At 43.5% G+C, this 16,871-nt stretch overlaps 2 protein-coding genes across 2 annotated transcripts; both read right to left on the reverse strand.

Annotated features, from left to right (window-relative positions):
- Positions 1-186: 186 nt before the first annotated feature.
- On the reverse strand, positions 187-3,646 carry LOC124473159 (very-long-chain enoyl-CoA reductase-like). The gene is made up of 12 exons (XM_047028457.1): positions 3,470-3,646; positions 3,328-3,379; positions 3,109-3,153; positions 2,413-2,516; positions 2,206-2,321; positions 2,016-2,121; positions 1,521-1,593; positions 1,410-1,453; positions 1,233-1,290; positions 979-1,067; positions 714-759; positions 187-621 (listed from the first exon to the last, which is right to left on the reverse strand). The coding sequence occupies exons 1-12, from the start codon at positions 3,629-3,631 to the stop codon at positions 494-496; spliced, it is 1,023 nt and encodes a 340-aa protein (XP_046884413.1). The 5' UTR covers positions 3,632-3,646; the 3' UTR covers positions 187-493.
- Positions 3,647-9,363: 5,717 nt separating this feature from the next.
- On the reverse strand, positions 9,364-15,668 carry LOC124472755 (noelin-3-like). The gene is made up of 6 exons (XM_047027768.1): positions 15,384-15,668; positions 12,830-12,973; positions 11,304-11,459; positions 10,957-11,176; positions 10,552-10,658; positions 9,364-10,432 (listed from the first exon to the last, which is right to left on the reverse strand). The coding sequence occupies exons 1-6, from the start codon at positions 15,450-15,452 to the stop codon at positions 9,755-9,757; spliced, it is 1,374 nt and encodes a 457-aa protein (XP_046883724.1). The 5' UTR covers positions 15,453-15,668; the 3' UTR covers positions 9,364-9,754.
- Positions 15,669-16,871: the final 1,203 nt, after the last annotated feature.

The raw sequence follows: 16,871 nt of genomic DNA on the forward strand, positions 1-16,871 counted from the left end.
CATTGTCTTATTGCTAAACTATGCACACATTCACCCAGTTTATCTGTGCTTCACAAGTCATGATGGTAAAAAAAAAAAAAAAAAAAGAATCCTGTCAATGCTTATTTCTCTGCTGCTTGTTTTTCCTGAGTCTCCCAGGCACACCCCCCATCCCCCAGCTCCAAACAGCTCAGACAGACACTGGTGAGGTGTGGTAAACAGCCCCTCCCACTGTCCCCTCAATACAGGGTTTCGACACGGGGGTCCGCTGGAGGGGACTGTGGAGCAGAGCCTGTAGGCTGAAGCTACCCTAGGTCATAAGAGATGTGGCTGAGAGCTGGCTTGGCAGATACCCTACAGCACTATTCTGAGCAGCTGTCACAAAGCTGATTGATATGACACTGTATCCAGTTACTGCCCTCCTCCACTGTCACCCTGGCTGGGCATGGATGGCTGGCTGGCTGACTGGCTGGCTGGCTGGCTGACTGGCTGACTGATGGCTGGAAGGCTTGTATCAGAGGAAGAGTGGAATGATGGCTGTCCTTAACTCTGGGTAGTTGGTAAACTCTCTGGTGTAGATGTGATGCTTCTCTCTTGCCCATACGGTCATTTGGATGAAGCCAAAAAAGGTGAATATTGCCACTGTGGGGAAGTGAAAGGGGCTCGCATCAGGTTCTTCTATAAGAATGCTATTTATCAGTTGGTATTTCAGAGGATCAAACGTTTGGTTGTACCTGGGACACACTGGGTCATGACACTAAAACCAAGCCATGCTCCCACCTGTATGGAACAAGGATCTGCCGTTATCTCAAGCAGGTGTATTTAAAAAGCTCAAACAAGCCATGCTCCCACCTGTATGGAACAAGGATCTGCCGTTATCTCAAGCAGGTGTATTTAAAAAGCTCAAATATGCAATGTTACAATCTTACCGCACTATGAAAACACACTATGCCATATTTACAATATCCTAAACAATAGGCAGTAGTCAGTCTCACAAACCTCATAGGTGTAGTTGGGGCACGACACAAAGAAGAAAAGCCAAGTCAGTGGGTTTCTGGTGGGGTAAGGGATACATTTTGGCCTGGAACCTGTTAGCAGGACAGTGTTACGAGACTGAGCTCACAATGTCATGGAAATATCCTCACTGCAGGCCAACTGGTTGGCAGTCAGATGGGACATCCAACAGCAGTGGTGATGGGAGGAATGTGTGTGTATGTGTGCATGTGCATGCAGATGCTGGCAAAGTAGCTTACCAGTGCAGCTCAAGTTGTTGAGAGTTAAATGGACTGAGAAGTTTCCAGCTTCACATAGCTGGAGAGAAATTAACAATAAATGGAGCTTGGTAGAAGGTTGACGATGATTGTAACTGAGTTGTTTTGCATTTCCTGTAATACGAACATGATGGCGTGAGGGTGGAGAATAATACATACCACAAACAATGCCAGTGCACTATTTATTTGAAGATTCCCATATGCTGTAAAAGACAGAGTTACTCAGTTCCACGATATCAGCCAGCAGATATGTAAACAAGGTGTACTCACTGGGGGTTGTGTAGAGGGGGTGGTTGATGTAATAAGCTAGCCAGGCAGCAAATCCCCAATAATACAGACAGTTCTGAAATTAAAAGAAAAAACACAAGTACTTTTAGTGTTCTAATATGTCAAGCTTTTTCATGTTTTAGGGTTGAGAGCTTCAGCACAGAGTTCAGCAGAACTGCCAGTTTTACATGTCCTAGTGCAAATGCTCCAAAGTCTTAGTGAGCTTAGTGAGGAGATAGTGTTGGTCTGTGCATGGAGGAATGGGCTGGTGACCACTGGCAGTTGCCAAGACCCTGTCAGGCTGGTGAGCTCGGCCTCCTCGGGTGTTCCAACTGTCGCCCGGACGCCTCAACACCAGGATCTCAACCCAGGCACAATAAATAGCAATGTCAGCCAATCAAAAAAGTGCATCCTTCAAATGAGTTGATGACACTGTATCACTGACCAACGAAACAGCCATGTAAACTGTCCAGGTGCAGAGGGGTATCAGGATCCTACCTTCATGATGGTCTCCAAAGGCATGGTACCATGCGAGAACCGGTGGACGAAGATGGTCTCCGCCAGCCTCTTGATGTAGTGGAGAGAGTGACACATGCAGGCCAACCTACAGTGGTAACACAGTAAGGAAACACTTCATCGCAGGTCTTCTGAAAACAGGGAGAGGTTCTGATAGAGCTTGTCTTCATACTTGACCACTGAGTGGGGGCTGGTGGTGTAGTCATGTTGGGTCAGGTAGATATTTGGTAGTCGGAAGAAGAAGAGAAGATAGATGAACAGAGGGCCGATACATTCAGCTAAAAACACCTGGGAGAGAGACATAAGTGTGCGTTGATTGCACTTTCCAGCATGTACTGTCAGACACAGCAGGATAACCAAAGCATGGGTCGTATCTCACCATGGTCCATCCCAGCTGAGGGCCCAGGTCATGGAAGAACATGGTTGCTGACGTCCCCACCGGAAGATTCTCTAACACCTCATCATCTTTGAGGGACTTTCCATCTGATGGTTGGTGGCCAGTAGAGCAATTACTTGAAATTACAAGCAGCTAAAACACTCATAATCCCTTTAAGTCAATATTTATCATATTTTTACATTCAATGGTATTTTATTTGCACCTTTTATATATGTATTTTTGTGAAAGAGATGCTAACACTGAAGGTGAAGACATGAAAAGATATAAAGGATTTACACTCTCTTTCCTGCTGTTCAAGATGACAAGGTCAGCTGAGAACTGGGTCAGACCATTCATCAGCATGGCAGTCTCTCATAACTACATTATGGCTTCTGCCATTCACTTCTATGTGAACTGCTGGCACATAATCTGCACACACAAACCCAGCTGTTGCCGCTCTTTGGTTGCATCAAAACATCTTCGTGTTACGATGTAAAGCTTGCTGGTGGTCAAGTTGCAATTGCTATGACCAAATGCATTTGACAAGTATTCAAGTTGACTTATGACCACAACAACAGAAAACTGAAAATAGAATAACTGGAACAATACAATGCATAACTGCTGATGAGCCCCCAGAAATCAGTTATTTACCATTAAAGAGACTCTATCCATTGATTTGGTGAATTTCCAGGTACTTACTAGGGTGGAGGGTGAGGGCCTGTCTGGCTGGATACCATTTAGGATCTGTGAAAACCCCCATCAAACTGATGTTCAATTAAATTGACCTGACAAAGATGCCTCTGTGAATACTTTGGGGAAAGCTAAGAAACTAAAACAGCAATGTTTAAATAGGGTAAAACGGTGTTATTTATTGACAGTATTACAGTATTTACACATATTACATGACAGAGCACTTACAATTGTTGTGTAACAGACACTTGATCTCTCCTATGGTAGCATTGGGTTCCACCTGCCAGAATAATTAAGTGTCACGAAAAGTAATGAACATGAATAGACTTTCACAATGATCTGGATGAAAGATGGAAAGTGAATCACTCACCTTGTCCAGAAAGCAAAGCTGTAACTTCTTTGAATCCAGAATCTCCACCTCAAAAAAAACATAGTTTTTATCCTTTTTTACCTCTGCAGCCTTTAATCCATCGCCACACCTGGACTTTATAAACTGAGCTACGGTGTATAGATCTCGTAGGTTAAAACCCATAGTGACAAAGAGAGAACGTGTGTGTGAGAAAGAGTGTGTATGAGGGAGTGTGTGTGCAAGAGTCAAGATGTAGTTGCATGCTTGCTTGCTATAGGTTTGACTGGAGCTCAATACGTCTGGCCTGAGGTAAGAGGCTGGTATTCATTCGATGACCTCACTGGCCTATTTTATTTTGCAACTTGAGGGGATGGAAGACCTCTGACCTCTGATTATGTTTCACTATCAGTTACAACATGTTTGGACAGAAATGATATAGTCCATACCCAGTGTGACGCTTTTGACGAAACAATCCTGTATCAAATGTAAATAAAATGAAATGGTGTGTAATGTGACATGCAGAAGCCATGTTGTTTATCTTTAACACACCCCCTGCGGCGAGCATCAACACCACTTCTCCTATGACTTCCTGACATTCTTGGTCTTTGAATCTGCTTGTCGGCATGGTGCCAAGGGATCAGTGCTGCAGCCAGCGTTATGCTTGCAACATGTCATTGGATAACAGGGGATCCAACACGCTGATAGTAAAACTACAGGAGTTTCACACCTGCAGTAACTTCACAGATGTCTCTACTATCTAATGCATCGGAATCAGTTCATGATGTGAATCCTCTGCAAAATGCAAGAAAAAAACGATGATTTGCATGGCATGCATCCAAAACAGATGAGTAACCCAAACCAGACCTGTCTTACCTCAAAGAAAGAAACTCTGTTCATCATCCTGGTGCGTCTGTCTTGTTTGCTCCTAGTTGATCCCATCATCCAACTTCAGAATCTGCACTCCACCTCAGTCACTATTCTGCTGCTGTTTACCTGGCCGCATAGAGATCTCCAACTGGAAAGAATAAAAGCAGTTTTTGCCAGTGTGTAAGAATGTGCCTATCACACCACAGTCGAATTGATCACATGATCAGCGTTTTTCCTGGCCAAACATAATGGTAGGCGTCCTCCCCTGGGGACAGCTTGACAGTAGTCAAGCATCCATCTCGTCTAATTGACTGTATCAAAGGTGCAACTCAACTAAACGGAATACTTTCTACCGAACAAAACGATTGATGTCAATTGTTCCATGCTCTGTTGTGCTAAAAAATACAAAAACAAGAAATTATATTTATCCTACGGGTACTATCCATAGAATACATGTGATATTTGTAGTCAATTCAGCAAATGTTATGTTACTTGTATTTAGTCCAATAAAACTTTGAGATCTCCCTCCAACACCACTAGAGGGCAGTGACATTACTTTCTGTCAAATGTACTGAAAATAAAAATGGGTAATGGCAAAAATAATAATGAACTTGTTCACACTTGACAAAAAAGTCAGTGTATGTCTGTATGAGTCATAAACACATTATAGATGTCATAGTCCATGCAATCCATAGACAATGGTGATTCCACTTAAACATCTGAGCACAGTATACAAATCTTTTGGAAAACAAATTCCTGTCCATTTTGACTGTGTCTGGCAACCTTTCTCCGGGAATCCAGGAAGCTGCATGTCTGTGTGGCCCCACATAAAGAATCATTGATCAAATGTGTGTTATACTGCTTGAGGCTACGTCAACCAGACTGGATGTTCTCCAGGGTCGGTATCTTAGCAAACAACTCCTTTTCAGCTTACACAACCCCTCACCATTATTACTGTAATCGTTTATAAAAACAAAGTGAAATAATGTAAATTAAAAACACAATCCTGCCTAAATTCTACTTAGCCATGCTCTACTAAGCACAACACCCCTGGGAGTCACTCAACAAGCAAGGAGTTGAATTTAAAATTCTTTATTTGAGGTTTTACAGTGATGCAAATTATAATTGCTGCTCCATGGTACTTCCTGACAGTGCTGACTACATAGACAAAGAAAAAAAGAAAAATCTGAAGACAAAGTATTTTGATTTCTTATGCCCATCTTAATAGACTTGCGGCAAATACTTGTCTTCATCATCCACTGTGTTCCATTCCCAAGGTGGGGTCATTTGCATTTAGAGTGCACAGATAAAAATACCACTGTCTCAATGTGAGGACACTTGGGACCTAATGGAGACAGACAAAGTCTATTTATTGGGTTAGAATCTTGTGGCAACGGGGAAGGCAGGTTTTAGATGGTGGTGAGATCGCTTCGGACAGCTATGTCTGGCACGACTGGGAGAGCGCTGCCTGGGCTGCCCCCTCTGTGTGGGCTTGTGTTTCAGCCTGAGGGAATCAAACTGAGCCTAACTTTAATCCACACTGTTGTCTTCACTCATCATTAGTGTGCCCCATCTTCCGCTCCCTTCGGCAATCAACAAATATTCTAAAACTGTATTTGTGTGTGATATTTCTAGAACTGGGCTCACCCATTTACAGTAACATGAGAGTTAGAGCTGTAATGAGCTTCCATGTGGAGAAGGTCTTTCTGATGGAAGAACGCAGAACGCGACTTGTGCATCTCGCAGTTGTCTATAACTTTGCTCTGTCTGGGCACTGTTGACCTGATGTCCTTCATCCTTCATCCTTCCATCATGGTAAACACTGATCCAGGGGCTCCGTCAAATCCTGATCCAAACACCCTTTCTTGCTTTTCCTAAGTGATCATCACCATCAATCACAGGCCAAGGTGTAGGGATGATACAGCGAGCCATTAGAGAGATGACAAATACAGTCATTAGCGTAGTCACGAGTGCCCTTCTCATGAGTTTCTCATCTGTACATTGTTACTTTCAGGGGAGAGTATGAATGACTTTGGTTTTTGGCCTCAATGGACTTGATATTGCTGTGATTTGATGGGAGGAAAGGTTTGACACATGAGCACTTTTGGGAAATATTCTCAATTAATTTCTAATTGCAAAAAATTACACACAGGCCCATTGTTACATTCAAAAATGTAAACTCAATGGTAATAGAAGAAAAAAGTATTACTCTATACAGCATGAATAAGTAACGTGTCAGACACATAGAATTTCAAAGTTCTTCATTTGTAATATGCTAATCAAAGTGAGAGCGAGAGAGGAAGAGAGAGAGGAAGTGGGGGAGGGAGAGAGAGAGTCCTGAGACATCCTCAGCCTCTGAGCTGTGCTACATTTAGAAAGAGCTGATGTGCACCACAGCAAGTTCAATCTGTCAGCCCATTTAGAATAACCTGACCAGACTAAAGGGGCCCCACCTGAACAAGCTGAGCTCAGTGGAAGTACTAACTACATCTGACTTCAATTTGTACAGACCCCCAGTGTCAGGGGGGACCACCAACCAAGCCCAGTTTAACTCATTAAAGACACAGAAACAAGTCTGTGGTATTTTGTACAAAGCTAATAAAATACAAAACCCCCAAGTATCACATTCAAAAAAGTATATTTTTGAAGCTGGCTGATGTGTCATGTGATATGTCATGTGATATGTCATGTGATATGTCATGTGATATGTCATGTGATGTGTCATGTGATGTGTCATGTGATGTGTCATGTGATGTGTCATGTGATGTGTCATGTGATGTGTCATGTGATGTGTCATGTGATGTGTCATGTGATGTGTCATGTGATGTGTCATGTGATGTGTCATGTGATGTGTCATGTGTATCATATGAGTTGGCTGCATTTGTGGGTTTTGGTTTTCGTCTATTTGAGCTTGCTATGAAATTCTGAGAAAAAAAACGTTTTGATCAATATTACACCATCATTAATTCATCTTAAATCTGTTTCTCATCTCCTGTCTTTCAAATGAAGCAAACACACAACGGTGAAATGACTACGGGATGCACAACAGCATCTCCCCGCCAAGCCGGAGAGCCTTCCTAGAGTGAATCAGTCTAATCTGTTTTGCTCCAGCCCCATGCTATGGCCGTGCCTGCCGCGGGCATGGATCAATCTGTGAGCCTCCGAAACACAAAGTTAATTTTAGACGAGGGGCCTGCTCCTCTATGCTCAGGCACTCTCTGCTGTCCGTCACAGTCCTCTTCCCCCCAGCTGACACCTGCTCGGCCAGCGATGGAGGCTGACAGACGGCCTGCCCTTCCCAGCCAGGATCTGTCAGGCATCACACGGGACGTGGGCTTCACAAGCATCCTCAGGGCATGGAAATGATAACTCAGTGTGCCTACATAAGCCGTGTGTAGTCTTAGGTCAGAGCCGGTTAATGCAATAATAAGTGGGGAGCGCATTTGGCTCAATGTGGAGTGGGCCTTTGACTGTACGTACGCTCAACTGTTTGTCTTTAATACAATGTAGTTTTATAGCGAGATTGAGGAATGTAGCTAATGGATCTCTATGGTGGCAGTGGCCCTGCTGCGCTGTCAGGTTTATGGGACCCAATCACTGGCTGTCATTGTAGCTCAGGGACAGCCTCAGACACAGATAAGGAGTGGTGGTAAGAGGGAAAAACCCTCACAAACACACACACACACACACACACACACACACACACACACACATGTGATCGCCACTATCCTTTAAAAGCACTGTCATCATCTACTTGAATGTACTTGTTCAATATTACGAGACCTTTCACTGTGGTCTTGCAGTCATTAACATTGTCCACACAGCTAGACCAAACCCAGAAGCCAAGAATTAAACTTCCATTTCCATGATTATTAGTCTTAAGAAAATCAATAACACAGAATGAATGTAAACCACAGTTCTCTACAGTGGTCTACATCAAGTCTCTCTGCTAACACATTCGTTACATATCACTTGGGAGCAGCTGTCATTAGGGATTAAAAATGGGCTACTCGTCTTTATACACAAACTGTATGTTGATTTGGTAAAGCATCCACTGACTGAGTTGAAGGCAGCTTTTTCAAAGAGTTGTTTTTTTCCTAATTTTGTTGTGTGAAGTGTTGAAGACTATTCTAATATATACAACAGTCTTTGATCTCCTTGTTGAAGGATTAAATCATACCATTCAAATATAGCATTCAGTCATGCTATATTTTCCAGGAGGATTAGTAGAGAAAGTTCTGCAGTTGTTTACGTACGAAATATTTTCTCTTTTTCAGGATTTGTTCAGACTTTGTTGTTATTTAGTGAAACGGAGCCATCGGATATATTTTACTTAAGATGTCCATGAAAATAGAGATTCCCTCAGTGTCTGACTTGAGGTAGGATAGGTGACCTGTGGACCAGCATCGATCGACTACTGTAAGCTGGAGGAGGGGAGTTTGTATGGTGTGTGTATGGTGTGTGTATGGTGTGTGTATGGTGTGTGTATGGTGTGTGTATGGTGTGTGTATGGTGTGTGTCACCATGCAGGCTGTCAGTGACTGGACCAGCTGTGGGCTGGCCAGGTACCCTGCAGTGTGGTGTGTTTATCTGTGGGCTGGCCTGCTCTCAGGGTGCTCTCGGCTAACAGACCCCCAAGGATGTAGCGTGGGATGACTAAACAGCTGGAAGACTTTTACTCAGATGCACACAAATGCACACACACATACACACACACATGCGCGCACAGGCGCACACAGGCACACACTTGTTTGCTATCACTAGTTTCTCAGGATCTCTGTTTAATGAGAACCCTGTCAGGCAGCGTGCAGCTGTATCTCTTGCCTGCCTCGTGGTTAATCATTCTAAGGTCAAACCTCACACACATATGGCAACTTATTCGGCAGCTCATTTCTTTGGCTTCGAATGTCTCGGGCCAGTACTTATGGAAATTACCATCATGAATAAACCAAGACTGTACACATGACTTAATCAAAACAATAATAAGTTTATTTCTTCAAGTGTATATTAATCATTTATGATAAATAGATACATTTTATGTTATGGATTTTAGAACTATAATGTTTTGTAGGGTAATAAATTATGTTATATTTAAGAGAAATTCGACGGTTGCCAATACAAAAGACACGGATACAGAGTTACAGTAGAAATGCTATCAGGATAGACATACATTCATGCACAAGAGCTGTTTCCCTTGGGCTTACAGAATACACTGCAATGAATAAGGCATACTCTTTCTTATCTGCAGCCATGGATGCAAAAGCCAAGGTACTGTGCAAGTACATGTCACCACCATCCCTCATTGTCACTGACAAGTTTGAGTGCAAAACATGAGAAAGGGGGAAGAGAGAGTCAGCGACGACAAGAAAACAGTTGTAGAAAAGAAACACACCAAGTATAACACTCCACCACAAAGGGGAACACAGAGACCGTTTCTCCTCAGGAGTCGTCGTCCGTCCTAAGGATGTGGAACAGCGTGACGTTGAAGAGCACCTGGTGGCCGTTGTTCCAGCCGTACAGGGCGCGCTCACGGGCGTTGTAGTCCAGCATGGACATGTGGAAGTACAGGTTGTGGAAGGGGATGTCCGTGTACTCATAGCTGGAGGTCTTAGTGGAGTAGGCATAGTACACCTTGGCCCCCGTCAAGTGGGAGTTGGTGATGTAGAGGGTTCCACAGATCATGAAGGACTCCCCGGCGTTCCTCTTGGAGTACTCAGTGTTCCAGGTGCCGAGAACCTGCAGGGTGTCCGGGTTCAGCTGGCTGATGACGATGTTGCCTGCGTTCTGATTGGTGGCATACACGGCCCACAGTCCCAGCTCGTCCGCCATGAGGTCAATGTCGGAGAAGCCGCCCCACGTGTAGGGGTAAACGTTGTGAAAGCCAGCCGATTCCAAGGCCCTCTGGGTAGCCACGCGTCCGGTCTCAAAGCTGTAGCGGACCATAATGTTGCTCTGGAACTTGTTGTAGTACAATGAGCCGTTGTACACCACGTGGTTAGTACCGGCCCATTTGAACGGCAGGTTGTATGTTCGAGACTCAGCCCCGGCAACAAAGTCTGATATGGACTTGTACTCCTTAACAATACGGTTGTTGGTGTAGCTGTCCATGCACCAAACCTGAGGGAAATACAGGATGTCAGACAAAAACAGATCAGATAGAGGATGGGACTGCTTGGCTCTCTGCTTCTATTGCCACACAAATACAATGTCAAAAATGCCACTCCGGTTCCACACACCCTGTTGTTAGTAGGAGAGGCCAGTGGATCAGTCATCCAGGCTCCGAACCTGGTCCCCGATGTCTTCACTGTCACAGGCCCAGAGATCTTCATCAGCTTGCCACAGGCTGGGGACACAAGACACTGATTAGATATGCTTCCATTCCTACATTCCAGCAGCCCCTTCCCTGCCTCTGATACTGGGGCTGATCCCAGATCAGCTGACCGGATGGAATTGACATACCCTGTATCCTATTTGTATACCACAGAAAATAAAACTCCAAACATGCTAAATAAGGATCCCTATTTCCCCAAAAAACAGCACCCAGTTAAGATGGACACCGTTCAGTAAATAGAGCTAGCTAGCGGAAGGCTCCACACACCATGCGTCAGAGTGGTTCTGGTAGATGGCCTTGGGGGACTTACTGAGCTTGCTCATGCAGTTGCGGAGCCTGCCCTCCAGACTCGAGACCCTCTTCTGGAGCTCCTCATAGTCGTAGGCCCCCATCTCCTCCTGGATAGTGGTTAGCACCTCTGACAGGTTTCTGATCTCCTCTTTAAACTGGGAGACAAGTCTGGTGTCCATCTTGTACTGCTCCAGAACGGGGATCAGAGGCAGCAAAGCCTCCATCTTCCCCTTTAGCTCCTGCACGGTCCACAGATGAACAATACAGGTAGAGTGACTCACTTTATTACTGATTGGCTCAATGTTTTGTTATTTATATCTGAATAAAATGTTATAGCAAACACAACAAAGAATAATACAATTGCACCTGGAAGTTTTTGTCTGCTAAAGGCTTCCTGTCCGATTCAATTTGTCTGAACTTTGACCTCAGTCCTTTAATCTGACTCTCCATCCTCATGATGTACTGGAAGTCCCTCTGTGTTCGCAGATTCAGGACCTCGATAGACTGGGACATGTTCTGCACCTTCACAAAAGAAAGATGTGACCACATAAATGATTGTGTCTCCCATGAGATAGAACATGAGATACATGAGATAGAATGTTTTTATATTGTTGTATTTCCATACTTACCACACACAAGATGTGTTTTATATCAAGTTCTGGAAAAAGATTATGGCTTACAGTCTTAATGATGATTCTCTTTAATTGATTTGTCTCCACAGAAGCGCACCAGTAATTGTACTATTAAATGGCCCACAGTGAAAATGGATCAATCTATCTCGTTTCCTCTCCCTCTCTCTAATCTATCTCGTTTCCTCTCTCTCTCTCTCTCTCTCTCTCTCTCTCTCTCTCTCTCTCTCTCTCTCTCTCTTTCTCTCTCTCTCTCTCTCTCTCTCTCTCTCTCTCTCTCTCTCTCTCTCTCTCTCTCTCTCTCTCTCTCTCTCTCTCTCTCTCCCTCTCTCTCTCTCTCTCTCTTCTCTCTCTCGCTCTCTCTCTCTCTCTCTCTCTCTCTCTCTCTCTCTCTCTCCCTCTCTCTCTCTCTCTCTCTCTCTATCTCTCTCTCTCGCTCTATATCTCTCTCTCTGTCTCTCTCTCTCTCTCTCTCTCTCTCTCTCTCTCTCTCTCTCTGGTTGCTGTTATAATGCACATCATTGTTGCATTTTCTACCAGCAAAGTGGCATCACATACACTCTTTGTGTTCACCATGCCTCTCAGGGTCTAGCGGATGTGACCTTAAATGGCCTTACTGAAGCCCCCAGGCCACTTAGTACATTAGCGTCAGCTTAAAACCCTAGCGAATTACGCCCCATGGCATGCTGTAGGGATGAATACGTTGAAAAGTAGGCTAGGCTAATGTTTTTAAACAGACAATTACTATGGATAGATGAGCAGCAGGGGCCATGCTGGCTTCACACATTCTATAAGCACAAAGTGTGATGAGGAAACATGTGTTATGTTGGTCTGACCCAGTATAATGAAGATCATTTGTGCCCATCTATACGGCCATCCAACTAAGATCATTCATAATGGAGGTTTAAAGAAGGGTTGTCTGGAGTTATGGAACCTCAGTCTGTGTGAGGATTAGTTCTAGAAAAGACATTCAGAGTGTGTTTATTCTGTATGTGTGAGTATCAGATGTTTTGTACATTATTTGAAACTATGTAATTGATCTATTTTTGCTGAAGGTATAGGGTCATGTTAACTACAAATATAAAACAATGAAACTGTTAAAATGTTTCTCCTTTATGGCCCTTGTCTTGGCAGTGACAATTTTAACAATAAGGAAGTCCCTTACTAACCAGATATTTAAACCCATACACACGTATGCATCAATTATTGAAGTAGAAAGGTCACATTTCAATATCATGATGAGCGTGTTCGCAGTGTCCATACCTTCTCCAGGAGTTGGCGGAGCTGTCTGCCCTTGGCGTCTTTGGAGCAGAGATTCTGTTCAGGCGCCACCACTGTGCAGATACAGCGGCCGTCTGCATCCTGAGCTGAGCTGTACACCTGCCAACCCTCCTTCGGCCTGATGGTCTACATGCACACGCATACACACACACAGACAAACGCACGCATACACACTCACGCACGCATGCACACACACACACACACATACACGCACACACACACACACTGTTGAAAAACATCCCTTCCATCCAGACTCTTGCTCTCATGGGTCATAAATTCTACAAGATGCCTTAACATTGACATAACCAATTTCACCAAGTTCTGAGGGTTCCTCTTTGGGGAACAAAGTGCTTTCTCTAAAAAGAAAATGGCATATGGTGGATTTTCTACCCACCAACAATAAATACTGCTGTCTCAGAATGAAGAATAACTTGACTTCAGTAGAGTCTTGCATCCCTCATAGAAAAAGTCTATTGGATGTGAGTTTGTATCTGCTTGGTTTAGATTATATCCAGTAAACTGCATACATGAAAGCACTGGCAAATTAGCAACCTTAAAGCAGAAGCATTGAAAATGAAATATTGCTGCATTTAAAATCAACCAACATACTGCAACACAATCCAACTTATGGCACAAACACAATCTATTCAAATGTATATCTATAAATTGAGCAAGCTTTTCCACTTTAAGGATAATCATCTGATCTAAATGTTCTTCTTGAGCTCTGCTTCATAACAACGTTCCAGCCAGCTTATTGTAGCTGTACTGTAAATAAAACATATTTCTCCTCGCTCCTAATCTCCTGTTTTCTCTTTCTTTTCTCCCAGCCTCTTTCTCTGTCTGCTTTTACAGTTCACAGAGATTTGAGTCCTGACATGAAAGAGCAGGTTCCCCCTGAGCAGAGTGAGATGTCCTGCCTCCAGTGGAAGAAAGCTCAGGGCTGAGTGCTCCAGCTGCACACTAGGAACAAGAGAAACTCTCGTTCCTCTGTGTCTGTCGGTAGGTGTGCCACCTCCCTCGCAGCAGGAATACTGGAGCACCGCATCTGCACAAATGCACTTGGCACTAAATATCTACACAGTGTTCAAGCTGTAGATTTGGCATGAGAACATGTTGCGAGATTTGAAGACTACTGATCAGGAGAACAAATGGAGGACCTGGTCCGTCTTGAAGCTCTTCGTGAGCTCACACCACTGAGTGAAGAGTCAACCCAAACGGACAGAGCCCCGAGAGTGGGCCGGCTTAATTGTTGTTAAAAACCACTGTCTCTGTCATGGCAGCAGGTCTTAATGGGCTTGAACCCCACCCCCCCTCCACAATACTTTAGAGGTTTGAAAGGCTCGTGACCGGGGCTAGTTTATTCTGGTGCATTGTGGTGAAATGGTCTCTCTTTTCTCCCTCAGACACACATCCTGCTAACTCTCCACACTATAATCTCTACATTCATCCTCCACTGTACCCCAGCCAAGGCGGATGCTCTATCCCAGCTCTCTGCTTTGGGAATGGAGAGTTTTGTTCATAAGATTGTTGAGACAGCTGCTCCTTCTTTGTTTCCAACAGTAATTTAGACTCTTAGACCAAAGATGGTAATATGGCCTCCAAGTGCCTCATGTCATGAATAATCATAAAAAACATTAATTCTCTACAGCACATTCAATTATGGGAAAGAGTTTCCCCGCTAGGACTAAAATGCACATTAAAACACTGCACACAAATGTTTTACAGTGCAGGCATGCATTGAATCAATCATGCTTCTTGTACAAATGTTTTGATCAATCTGTCATTTTCCATGATAAATTTCAGTGGATAAAAAATAAATATTTTGTTTGGTGCACTTCATGATACTGTAATGTCAAAAGTGAAATATTTAAGGGAAATGTTATTTTTAAATGTTTGCTTTAAATGTTCAGATTTGCCAGGATATGCCACATTCACATTGTGCATAAATCATTTGGAAAGGGAATTTGGATCTTTATTTCCATTTTGGCATTTTAGGGCCAATGGGTCAATGTAATTGTTTCTTACAATGATTTAAGCCACCATTAAAAGTGAGTTACTTCCCTGGCAACCTCCCCAGATCAATATCAGCCCAATACGGTTGATGTGAGCAAAAGCAGGGCAGTCTGTGTGCATGTGTATCTGTGTGTTTCTGTGTGTGAAATAGAGCGAGAGAGGTAGAGATGAAGCTAGAGAGAGAGAGAGGAGAGAGAGAAAGAGAGAGAATTATAATTCCCAACACAGTACTCTTGTTACAATTATCATTGATTGCAGAAATATATATACATTTGAAATTAAAATTTCATCCGAAACCCCTTCTCGTAGCTGACTTGCTCTTCAGCATGTTCTCTGGAAAACACCCCCTCTAATTTTTAAGCAACAATGCATCTTTCCAAAAAACGGTTTCTCATCACGTTTACGAACTTCAAACTCTGTATGACACCGTCATGTGAAATAATTACGCAATTCTTTATTCTAATCTACACCCACCATAGTGCAGTGAAGGCTCCCACCCGATGAAAAGAGCACTGAAACTCACCGCTGAAGGGCAGTATCCGAAGAGGATCAGAAACAGCAGCGGATTCAGCACCACGGACAGCGCCCGCATCCTATTAGCAAACTATTTGCCACCGATTCCCAAAATGTTCACGCACGTCGTTTCGTAAGAGTCGCTGCAGTGCAAAGTAAACAATGGAGAAATGCCGGGCGTTTAGTTTTTGACGAAATACAGTGAGACAGTGAAGGTAGATCCACACTCATCACCTCTCTACGCGCTATTGCCATGTGGGCAGAGAGAAATGCACCGCTAGTGCCCGCGAGGGAGAAAAGTTTGTGGCAGCAGTAAAAAAAACTGCCGGGTGAAGGACCTGCTTAACAACGGATGTGACATCATCAAGTTGTTCTTTTGAAGACATCGCTACCTCTGTCTCCTTTTCTTTCCTTTGCTGTCACTCTCTCTCTCTCTTGCTCTCTCTCTCTCTCTCTCTTTCTCTCTTTCTCTCTCTCTCTCTCTCTCTCTCTCTCTCTCTCTCTCTCTCTCTCTCTCTCTCTCTCTCTCTCTCTCTCTCTCTCTCTCTCTCTTGCACACACACAAAAGCAGTTAAAAACGTGAGAGGAAGCAGATTGGACTCAAAGTGTAAGTCAATGTGTGTATGTTTGCAAGGGTGCATATAATAATAATTAAATATAAGTGAATGATTTTGGTATTCATCCAACCCCTTTGTAGAAGAGTAGAGTTCTTACTGTAAATGAGACTCACACATTCATCTATCTATCATTCTATCTCTGCAGAACACTAAGTGCTGAGTGTGAACTGTCTGGGAGACTGTCTCCTCTGCAGGAGTCACCTTCACCCTGGTGGGAGGGCTCGACACCTTGACACTCCAATCAATGCCTGCATCAGGCAGGGTCAGACCAGGAAATAAGGCAGGAGTCAAGCGGTCTCTTCGACCCTCTCCAGACAAGGAGGCAGAATGGTACAGGGCTCCTCTGGAAAACGTAGGTCGGCTACTTGAACTTGATAAATGTTGCTGCAGTTACTACGTAAGAGACTGGAGGCCACTTGAATGACATTTCTCCTCATCCACCATCTTATTTGTCATGCACATTTATTTTGAATTGAACAGTCAAATAGCAAACAAAAATTGTAGTCAGACATAAATGGATTACTAATAGATGAACTCATTCACCTGACAAACCCTCTTTTACGTGCAATAACAATAATGATCTTGATGTAATATGAACAAAAAGGTGAACAACAAGTATGTAAACAATTACTATTTTACAAAAACAAGAACATCCTGATTATTGTCCTCCGTGTTTTATCCACATTCAGTAGATATGAGATTCTGTGCTGTAATGTCTTCTCTCCACACTGATCAATGTGCCTAATTTGGAAGAGACTAACATTTGTGCAGCATATCGTCATACCTAGAGCAGCGAGATTAATTATTATTAATCTGTGAAGAACAGATTTGCCTCCCGAGAGTTTTCTACAGGTACAGATTATTATTTTTTTTTGTGTTGG

This window comes from Hypomesus transpacificus, chromosome 10 (genome assembly GCF_021917145.1).
Source record: "Hypomesus transpacificus isolate Combined female chromosome 10, fHypTra1, whole genome shotgun sequence".
NCBI classification, from domain to species: domain Eukaryota; kingdom Metazoa; phylum Chordata; class Actinopteri; order Osmeriformes; family Osmeridae; genus Hypomesus; species Hypomesus transpacificus.

Excerpts from the sequence above, each read along its gene's own strand:
- LOC124472755 (XM_047027768.1), bottom strand. The coding sequence starts at position 15,452 with ATGCGGGCGCTGTCCGTGGTGCTGAATCCGCTGCTGTTTCTGATCCTC. Across the intron at positions 11,177-11,303 it reads TAGCAGACAAAAACTTCCAG|GAGCTAAAGGGGAAGATGGA; the intron begins GTGCAATTGTAT and ends TGGACCGTGCAG. Across the intron at positions 10,659-10,956 it reads CAACTGCATGAGCAAGCTCA|CCTGTGGCAAGCTGATGAAG; the intron begins GTAAGTCCCCCA and ends TTGTGTCCCCAG.
- LOC124473159 (XM_047028457.1), bottom strand. The coding sequence starts at position 3,631 with ATGGGTTTTAACCTACGAGATCTATACACCGTAGCTCAGTTTATAAAG. Across the intron at positions 1,454-1,520 it reads CCCCCTCTACACAACCCCCA|CATATGGGAATCTTCAAATA; the intron begins GTGAGTACACCT and ends TGTCTTTTACAG. Across the intron at positions 760-978 it reads GCCCCAACTACACCTATGAG|GTGGGAGCATGGCTTGGTTT; the intron begins GTTTGTGAGACT and ends TGTTCCATACAG.